This window comes from Pocillopora verrucosa, chromosome 2 (genome assembly GCF_036669915.1).
Source record: "Pocillopora verrucosa isolate sample1 chromosome 2, ASM3666991v2, whole genome shotgun sequence".
NCBI lineage: Eukaryota > Metazoa > Cnidaria > Anthozoa > Scleractinia > Pocilloporidae > Pocillopora > Pocillopora verrucosa.
Window position 1 is genome coordinate 5605906 of NC_089313.1, and position 10679 is coordinate 5616584.

A 10679-nucleotide genomic window follows, 5' to 3' on the forward strand; every position below is an offset into this window, starting at 1 on the left:
TCAAAGGGAGGAATTAGCGCTTAAAGTTACGGGTCTTCAAGGTGCTTGGTTTCTGTGTTTATAAATTGAATACACTTCACTCTCAAAGTGCATCCCAGCAAAAGGGAGTACAATGACATCTACGGTATGACAGGGAAACCTTAGGAAAAGGGGAGGGTGAGTTATAATCGCTCCCACGGAAAGCAGTGATAGGTCTAGAGGGTGATGTCACTTTTGAGGAACGTTTTTGTTTTAAATAATTTTTATGCGGGGGAGTCCAGAATCAGTGCAAGTCAAGTTTAGTGCCATTGAAATTTAGGTCCAGTTTACTATACTCCTAGAAAACTTTGAGCAGGACTTCAGACTTTTAATGAATGATTTATAAAACCTATTTGCGGTCCATTCTTCATTTGAAAAAAGTTTTCAGGCAACATTTCCAAACGGAGGAGTCCAGAATCAGTGCAAGTCAAGTTCAGTGCGATTGAAATTAAGGTCCAGTTTACTATAGTGCTAGAAGACTTTGAGCAGAACTTCAGACTTTTAATGAATGATTTGTCAAACTTATTAGAACGAAAGAATCTATGGCGCGGGACTATTCAGATAACAACTGAAGCCGAAAATTTCGATATGAACCATTAATTAAAGTCATATTGCGGTCCATTCTTCATTGGAAAAAGTTTCCAGACAACATTTCCAAATTATTTCTAACCAAAAAAAAAGGAACGAATGTTTTCCACTCACACTACAACGGTGGTCAACGGTGGCAGACAGATTTGAATGGACCTTGATCATGTAATTACTAAGAGCTTAATTAAACCGCCAAAAAATTGAAAGAGCATTGATGTTAGCTTTTTCACTAGCTCGGAGAATTTGTCTGCTAAAAAACCAAGTAAATTTTTAGAATCGCATGACATTTCTAAACAAACTCTCTGATTCTGTTTAGAGGTTTCAAGGAATCATTTAGTGGCACTGTGGAGAAAATCTCTGACTGCCGGGCATTTAGCGTTTACGTGGCCGTGCCTGGCAATCTGATCAGAAGCGTCGAGAACCCAGCAATATTACAAGCTCGAAGAATTTGTCCACGAAAAGAGCAAGATAATTTTTGGAATCGCTTAACAATTCTAAGTAATCATCTGATATTCCTACGAAGTTTGAAAGAACCTTAATTTTGGTGGAAATTCTGTGAAAAATTCTGACTTAAGTTCTTGCTTAAAGGAGACAAGAAGGAAAGCAGAATGGCGAAAAAATGTGGAAAATCCATTCTGAATGAAAAGTTGGCTCCACGCTGCTTCCTCAAATAATTGCACGATAATGTTCTCCCGTTATTTGGTTTCTATCTAGAGGGAGCCTGGAACTCAACAGGCTCACCCAAGCAAGGGGATCAATTTGGCCGGCCGCGCGCAAATATCCCGCGCAAAATTTTAAACAAAAACAAGGGTTGCAACGCTGTCACGTGAAACTTAAACGTTCATAAAAAGTAGAGAAAGGAAAACTCGACACTCTTCGAGCACAAAGCTTATTCAATGACGGGTATCCTGATTATTTATCATTTTGTTTTAGGCTATACCATTTAAGGCTATATAAAAGTCACGAGGTTCTACAAAACACCGTGACTTATTGGATTTTATGTAAGTTTAGAACTCTTCGAGGGCAAGTTAGTTCTGAAATCCTGGAACAACATGCAAAGACATTTGGCCGTTGCGTTGAACATGCTAATAATGGCTACGTATTTTGTAGGTCTCAAGTGATGGCACCAAAAGGCGGTTACAGGAAAATCTCTGCTGATGAAGATAAAAAAGTCAGTTTTGTATCTTCACTTCTTTTTCGTTGGATGAACGGAGTCCTTAGGGAGGGCAGTCAAAGACCTTTGGATCAAAATAACTTTTTACCCTTATCAGAGGAGAACTCTGGCCGTTTTGTCACCGACAAGCTTCGAAAGAGCTGGGAAAGCGAGAAACATGATTGCAAGATGAATGGGAAAAGGCCCAGACTTTGGAAAAGCGTGTTTGATATGCTTTCTGCCAAAGATGTTATCATCATTTTGACGGGGAATGTATTATGTACAACTTCTCGCCTTCTCTTTCCACTGTTTCTCGGGTATCTTGTTTCTGAGCTTACGTCAAGTGAGGCAGAGAATACTTATCGGCTCTACACCTGCGCATTAGCTATGTGTCTCAATGGTTTGATTGGTGGTCTTGGTATGCACCAGCGAGACTACAGATGTGAAATATTAGGGATCAAAATAGGAAGTGCCCTGAGGGGACTGGTTTACCACAAGGTAGGCACGATCTTAAAGAGCATTCTATGCATTTTTTGAAGGCTCAACCGATTTTTCTAATACCCTAAACACCCCAAATTAAGCCGAACAAGCTTGAACACAACTATCTATCCGATATAGGATAATTTTTTTTTTTAGAAATCTGATCGATTGCAATCGGCTTATGCCATGGAGGCCTAGAAGGAGAGGGTTATAAAACATCCTCGCTAGTTGCTGCTTCTGAGAGAGCAGACAATCTTGCTCACCAACAAAATAATCGAAGAAACAAACAGTTATTTAGCCTGCAGTTAAGTAGGCTACAGAAACCATAACGTATACGGCCGCATTTCTGAACGAGACTCAAAATGGCTGAGTTGCCGCTCTTTTTACACATTTAAAGATAACTTAGGAGAGGTTTGGTTACTCTCGTCTCGAAACGCATTCATGGATATCTTTATGCAGGAGATTAAACTCAGATGGTTTATGGAACCTACTTCTTCTTTAATGTTTAACCTGTACTTTCTTTCAGACGCTTCTACTCAGTAAGCAGACGTTACTGAAATTCACTGCCGGACGCTTATTCGATCTGATATCCAATGATGTTCAAAAAATGGAAGAAGAGACAGTCAAGTTTTTTTTCACAGCCATTTTCGCAGTCCCTGCTTATGCAGGGGTCATATTCCTTATCTACAATTTGATTGGTTGGCAGGCTGCTATGGGTGTGTTCCTCATGTGTATACTCATGCCATACTTTGCCGTCTTGTCCTATGCTAACGCTAAGCTGCGCTTGCGCACAGCTACAGTATCCGATGAGCGAATTTCCCTAATGAATCAAGTAGTTTCCGGGATCCGCGCGGTCAAAATGCATGCGTGGGAGGAGGAATATGGACGAAAGATAAAACATGTGAGAAGGTAAGGTAAATTATCATTTTTATTCAGAAGTAGGCTCCAACGACTGGCTTTATTCATTCCCGTAGTTGTTGACTCAAATTATTCAAACCTCGGAAATAGATAACCAAAATCTGTTTTGTCTCCACTGAGAGCTTTATTAGCTAGGCAGTTTAAACATGCCCCCCCCCCCCCCAAAAAAAAAATGTCTGTGTACCGCTGTATCAGCCAATCAGAATGCCTCTTTTCACAAAAAATAAGTGTCTCTTGTAACCCATATTATAACCGCAGGACTGGCCGGTCAGTTAAAAAATTTCAATAAATACTGAGTAGATAGTGTTAAAAGTGCACTCTGAAAATGATTGGCTACTCAAACTCCGAATAGCCTTTGCAATTCACCTTCGAGCGACTCGCGCGGGAGTTGCGCCCGGAAATATTGTAATCATTTTTACCTCAGTGTCGGTGAAAGGGGGTGGATATCATCTCCACCTCAGAGAATAATCGATTATTATTATAGGTAGAACATCTCATCGAGTCTAACTTGTCTTCAAGTTAGTATTATTTTTTATACGCTGGTATGAGGGTGCGCTTGCCACCCGCTCACCTCGTTAATATTTCAGATTAGAGAGAACACTGACCACGAGCTGGTTCGACAGAATGCCCACATAACTTATGATAACCTTCTTTTTTCAGAAATGAAATCAGGGTCATTTCGAAGAGGGCAGCCATTCAGTCAAGTATCGATGCCTTGTTATACAGTGCGACGCCACTGGCCACTCTGGTGTCAGTAATTACTATGGTGCTTGGAGGCTACATCCTCACGCCCGCCAATGTTTTCATGCTCCTGTCGTTTATGGGTGTTATAAAATTGAGTGGCATGTTGAATATGACATATGGTTTAATGGCAACGTATGACGCCTACGTTTCGCTCGGAAGAATCGAAGAATTCCTTCTTTTGGAAAATCTGTCAAAAGCCTCGGAGAGTGATGAAAGCAACGAGCCCCAACAAAAAGCGAAAAGAACCTCAGGTAACGAAAGTTTCAGTAATATGAAAAAGGAAGAGGAAAATACGGAGAAAGTTTCTCTGTCTCGTGAAGTAACAGATAAAGGGTCCATTATACTATACGTGTCAAATTTAAGCTACGCAAAAACGCATCGTGAAGATGAATTTATTCTTGAGGATATCAACTTCTTTGCACCTTCAAAGAGTTTAACAGTCATCACCGGCCCGGTTGGAAGTGGTAAGTCTACTCTGCTCTCAGCGATCGCTGGTGAAATTCCGAACGCCGGTGGAACGATTGATTATCAAGGCTCTGTCACTTACTTGCCTCAGACTGCTTGGGTGTTCTCAGGTACGATAAAAGAAAACATTCTGTTTGGTCAACCCTTCGAGGAGTCCAAGTACGAAAGAATAATCGACGTCTGTGCTCTGAAAGAAGACTTTACGCAGTTACCTGATGGTGATCAAACAGTTGTTGGAGAACGCGGCGAGGTTCTGAGTGGAGGGCAACAGGCGAGAGTAAGTTTAGCTCGTGCAGTTTATGCTGACGGAGATATTTATCTATTGGATGATCCACTGAGTGCTGTCGATTTTAAAGTTGGCCAACACATCTTTAACAAATGCATCAAAGATTTACTAGGGGATAAAGTCGTTGTGTTTGCCTCTCATCAGCAACAGCACATGGAAAATGCTGATCAAGTGATTGTGTTGTACAAGGGGCGTGTCCTCGACAAGGGACGCTTTCCTGAGCTGCACGAAAAGGGTGTAATCAGTACAACTATTGACCCGCTCTATAAAGCAGCTCTGAAGGACAAAACGGACTCATCTGAGCCGTTCGGCAGGGAAGATAAGGGAGAAGACGATGATGCTGAAAAATGCCAGAAAACACATGCTATGCCCAATGAAGCGAGGAGTTTGGAGATAGCGAAGGAGGATCGGGGAATCGGAGTTGTGACATCCAGGCTTTATTGGGACTATTTCAGAAGTGGAGCACATCCTTTGATGATAACTGGAATGGTTGGTTTAAGTCTCATTACTCAAGGTAAACTTATTGTTAGAGTGAGTTACAAACCTTGGGTTAAGCCCGAATTTCTTTTATTCTATTTCATGCAAATCATTTCACATTGACTATGCTTTTTATCAACAATACGCGTTGTTTTTGAGATTAGACGGTAGAGTCAAGAGACACTGCACAGATTTCTGACCATGTTCTTGATATCTCACTTGCTCGTACAAGCGCGAGGCAAGCGCGAGTGAATGGCGAGTCACGTGCGAATGGAAGAGCTGGTGTTTTTCTCCACGCGTTTGCCTTGCACTTGTCTCCACTCGCCTGAAGAAACTTAAAAAAAAAACACTCGCTCTACAAAGTAACTTTATGAGACCAAATGAAGTTTTCTAACAATATTATATGGAACATGGTTGACTGCTTCATTTTTTCTGTGACGTTATGGTGTTTACAAAAACATTCCCAGGACACCAACGGTAGCAACTAATCCAGGCGAGTTGTCTCTAGGCCCAATAAATCTTACATTGTTCAACCGAGTGATCCTATAGAAATACATTTCAGCCACTTCATATTAATGATGTTTCTTTCAGCCATCATAGCTGCTCCAGACTTGTGGCTCTCATTTCTTGCAAGGTTAGACCCAGAGGATCAGAAGGACAAGACATATCTATCTGTCTTCGCCTGTTTAGTTGGCGCGTGTTTCACATTTAGTATCGTTTGGGCTTATGGATTCTTGAATGTTTGTCTAAAGTGCGCCGAGCGTCTTCACGATAAAATGGTTGTGGCCATTTTACAAGCACCTGTCCTATTCTTTGATTCAAATCCAGTGGGAAGAATCCTAAATCGCTTCTCCAATGATATTGGCTGCGTAGATGAGATGTTACCCAAAACATTCCTGACGACAATGCAGATGCTCTTGGTGATATTTGCCCAAATTCTGGTAACAGTTGCCACAAATGCTTGGCTGGTGTTTCTTGTTGTTCCAATTTCCGTGCTGGTCGTTTTTCTATCCAATTATTACTTAAAGACTGCCAGAGAACTAAAGAGGTTAGAGTCGATATCCCGAAGCCCAGTGTTTGCTCATTTTTCAGAGACTTTGATAGGACTGGACACGATTCGTACGAGAGGAAGACAGAGAGATTTTGTGGATGCACTTTACAGGTATGTCAGAAACATTGATTCAGTGTGTGGTGTCAGAGCCGATAAGTGCACAGAGCACAAATGAGTTATGATTGCTCATTTTCTATGAGGTATTTATTTTTTATCTACCGCCTATACACGAAATTGTATCACGCGTCTCTTGTAATCCTATCTGGTATGTGGTAAGACACTGGTCAGCAAGTGGACCTTTCCGTATACGAGGCACGGTCGCGGAGCAAAGCTATCCGGAAGAGGCATGAAGGGCACTACCAGTGGAAAGACTACAGTAATTGCTATGTGTGGTTTTCGTCCTTCTGATAGGATTTTAACAGACGCATAATATGGACGGTCAATCATTAGGATCGTGCAACGCAGAAATTTCACGATTAATCAAAACTTTTACAAATTTATCGAATGTGATTGGCATGCTCGTAATTAATCAGTGTAATAGGACAGTTGACAAGACATGCCTACGTGTAAGTATATACGCGCGCTGTTGTCGCGAATTTCGCTGAGCTTTTTTTTATGAAAACGTATAATTGTTGTCTAGTTTCTTTCTCTAAGACAACGTCATGTCTTTGAATTCTGTCCTTAATAGTACTCGTGGTTAAAAATATCAGACTCCCGCTTAGCAGTCGTCCAATTTTGTTAATACACTCGTGTGATTACCGACCGAATTGGACTCCATGATGAGTTTAACAGGAAATACAGTCAAGCGCCACTCGTCTTCTCCTTCTGATAAATGTTATACTTAGTATAATAGATGTAGTTGTGATAGTGAACAATTAAGAGCTGGCTATTTTTGGAGAATTTACTATTTTTAATGAAAAAGTATCCAAATTCGGCTCTAGCGGCTCTTACTTTATCTGAGCGAATGGAGAATACCTAAGAATGAGATGTGGTTACTGAAATGATCTTTCGGACAGCTAGCTAGAAGCTTACGGATGTTTCTCGGAGAGTAACATCTTTTTAAGGGAGTGGAATGTCGGGCGGAATTTGTTGAAGGGCTCCGTTACATTGTCAGGCCGAAGGAGACTCTGGTCTCACTTCAGTGTGCAAACCCGATGTAATCTCTTTGAGGTTTTTTTGGAGTGATTATCTTAAAAATACAATTTGCTAATAACAAGCCAATGAAAACAAAAGAAAAGATCACAAGTAGTGAAAGAGGACTTAACTTTTTAACAAGGAAACGGCATCGGGCGTACTAGTAGAAAAACGCGTTCGACCAATAGGCGGTTGGTTTTGCGCAAGTTTATTGGACCAATCACTTAGTTAAGTAATACAAAGCTGATACAATTCGGTTTATTTTCAACAGTCAACTAAAAAATCACTCCATTATTAAAACTTGTTGTGATAAAAACTCGTCCCCTCAGATATCAAGATGTTCATAATCAGGCGTACATTATGGTGATGTCCAGCGGTAGGTGGCTCGGTGCACGTTTGGATTGTCTCGCTTCCTTGTTAGTCGGTGCAGTTGCTCTGGCTGCAATCTTGGTATCTCAAGATGCCGGTAAGCTTAAGATTCTTAGTAACGATTTTGAGTCTTTGTATGTAAAGTAAGAATCTATATAGTCGTGTATTAACACAGCATGAACAGCTGAATAATAAAATAAGTGTGACTATACGTGCTCTGTCATTAACGGGTAGTTTTTAAACACGATAGAAACGTGAGAGTCACTCGGGTGGCTTAAGTGCTGAGAAAACTTTCAAGTGTCTAGGTTAGGTAACCTAGCCTTGTCAATTTTCGGTATATGCTTTGAGCTATGGAGAGAAAACAAGTAACAAGTCCGGAATTTATGGACTTAAGTTCCCATTTTCTTTTCAGCTTACGCTGGTCTCGCTCTTGTTTACGTCATCCAAACTCTGACCATGACTCAATACGCTGTTAGAAAAACCTCTGAAGTGGAAAACTACATGACGTCAGTTGAGCGAGTTATGACCTACACCAAACTTGACCGGGAGCCTGGATACGAGGAAGAACGAACATCCCTACAAGATTGGCCTCGGAGAGGAAGTATTGTTTTGAGAAATGTGTCATTGACGCACTATCCGGGGGGGCCTCAAGTGCTGAAGAACATCAATCTTAGCATTAAAGGAGGAGCAAAGATCGGAGTTGCCGGCCGTACGGGAGCTGGGAAGTCATCTTTTGTAGCAGCTCTTATGCGCATGCCTGATGCTGATGGAGAGATAATCATCGACCATGTTCCAGTTAAGGAGATAGGCCTCCAACAAGCTCGACGAGGTATCTCGGTTCTTGGCCAAAGTCCTGTTCTTTTTAGTGGATCATTGAGGAAAAATCTCGATTTTTTAGACAAGTTTCAAGACGCTGAATTATGGCAGGCTTTAGAGGATGTACATCTGAAAGATTTTGTCGGGAGGCTTGACGCCAAGCTGGATTACGAACTGCTGGAACATGGCGCTAATGTGAGTGTCGGAGAGCGGCAGTTAATTTGCTTAGCTCGTGTGCTGCTACAGCAAAGTAAAATCGTCGTCTTGGACGAGCCAACTGCGCATGTTGACCCAGACACAGAGCAGACGATCTGGAATGTAGTGCTGGAGAAACTGAAGGAGTCCACAGTCATCACAATAGCCCACCGTTTGAACACGATAAAAGAATGCGAGAAGATTTTGGTCTTGAAAGATGGAAAAGTAGAAGGATTTGACAAATTTGATTCAATAATGAACAGTAAGTGACGTGCCGTCTAAGGTTGAAATACCTCGATTGGCACGCAAGTCTTGCAGAGCATTAGATGTTTTATAGTTGATAATCTTCTCCAGAGCTCTAATTCTGCACATCATGGAAAAGAATGACCTCCGATGTTTTTCTCTGTTTTGACTCCTAAGCATCTTTAAAATCTCTTTCGCTGTCATGTTTCGGGGTGTCACACAACGTCCACTTTGCCATGGGTCTGTTCAGTAATAGACCACAAATGAAGTCATAATGTGGTAAGAACTAGGCGCAGGCGCACACTAGGCGCAGGCGAGTGTGTCACTGATGTTCCTACTGCTCTATGACGTCCTCTGTGATCTATTAATGAACAGACCCACCATAACGTAGATTACATTTGTTTTATGTAATAAACAAAGCAAAATTGTTCTCATGTGGACGTCACATATCCGTCTGTCCTCCAGCTGATAATATTTAAAAAACCAATAGAGATGCCTTAGGAATGCACTCAAGAAACAAGATAGCAGTTTATTCAGAAATAGGAAACTGTTCAGCAGCGTAGCTATGTTATATGCTATAAAAAGTAAATTAGCCACCGTAACGGGTAAAAAAGCTAAATCAGCTTTTTTACCCTTTACGGTGGCTAATTTACGTTTTCAACCCAGTTGTTAACACTAAATTACCTGCTATACTCTCCCACCGACGCAGCACCACAGTTTCTTTAGAAACTTACCCCTTTAAACATTAATTCACGTTGGGTATAAATTTAGATCTTCTTGGACTAGCGGAAAGAATGAGACGAGATACAGGTCTACGAGATAGCGGCACAGATCAGTTAAATTCCATGTATGAGAAATAACTCATTAGTCTCTCCTAAACATCTTACCTTAAAGATGAATAATCATTTATGCGTGACATAGCATTATTCGCGCGGATTTGAGACGCATTTAAACTAACTTTTCTTAGAGAACTTTTCTACTAATGTAATAGTAGTCATAGTAGTAGTAACCATAGGTTAAAATAGTTGGGAAATCATAGGCTTTGAAGGTGCGGGCAATGGCTGGAAAACCTATTATTTAAATCTGAAAGCCGCGAGCAAATAAACTAAATTTTTGGTTCAAATGTGCATTTCATTAACCATAAAGCGTGACGGGGCACTATCTGCTTTCGCGTGTCGAAGTGCTCAGGAAATGCAGAGACAAATTTGACTGTTTAGTGAATGAAATTCTTTTTATAACAGCTTTAAAGCCAAATCTCAACGTGCAATCAGACTACATTCGGGCGAAAGTATTTTCATAATCTTTGCACTCTTTGATGTCAATTCTTTGATGTTAATTCTTCGCGCCAAAATCGCTGTAAGTGCTGTAATTTGCATGATCTTATATGTATTTGTGAGGATTAGGGATAGGGTCAGGGTTAGGGTAACCATAAGCAATTTAGACCTTGATAAAAGGGTAATGAATACTCCGAAACGTCGGAACTCATGGTTCGTTTTTCGTCATAATATGCACTTGATTAAGACTAAGAAAAATCTCTCAATAAAATTAAATTAACGTTTATCTCCCAGAATCATTGTTAATAGTATTTTGGGCGGGAATATTTCTTATGTAATGTAAACGACACACAATGTTAAAAAGTACGCGATCAGTGCGGACTGAATCAACTCTTTCTCGCAGTTGCTGGTTTGGTTACATACAGCTGAACTTAGTGATCTAATGATAAACTGCTCGTAATCGTGTGC

At 40.9% G+C, this 10679-nt stretch overlaps 1 protein-coding gene across 1 annotated transcript; it reads left to right on the top strand.

The window, feature by feature from the left end:
- Positions 1–1726: 1726 nt before the first annotated feature.
- On the top strand, positions 1727–8964 carry LOC136279163 (ATP-binding cassette sub-family C member 4-like). Its single transcript, XM_066162692.1, has 6 exons — positions 1727–2257; positions 2766–3148; positions 3818–5166; positions 5721–6291; positions 7644–7780; positions 8096–8964. Exons 1-6 carry the CDS (start codon positions 1727–1729, stop codon positions 8962–8964), a joined length of 3840 nt encoding a protein of 1279 aa, XP_066018789.1.
- Positions 8965–10679: the final 1715 nt, after the last annotated feature.

Coding starts and splice junctions, on each gene's coding strand:
- LOC136279163 (XM_066162692.1), top strand. CDS start 1,727: ATGGCACCAAAAGGCGGTTACAGGAAAATCTCTGCTGATGAAGATAAA. Junction 5,167..5,720: donor TTTAAGTCTCATTACTCAAG/GTAAACTTATTG, acceptor TGTTTCTTTCAG/CCATCATAGCTGCTCCAGAC. Junction 6,292..7,643: donor TTTGTGGATGCACTTTACAG/GTATGTCAGAAA, acceptor TCGTCCCCTCAG/ATATCAAGATGTTCATAATC.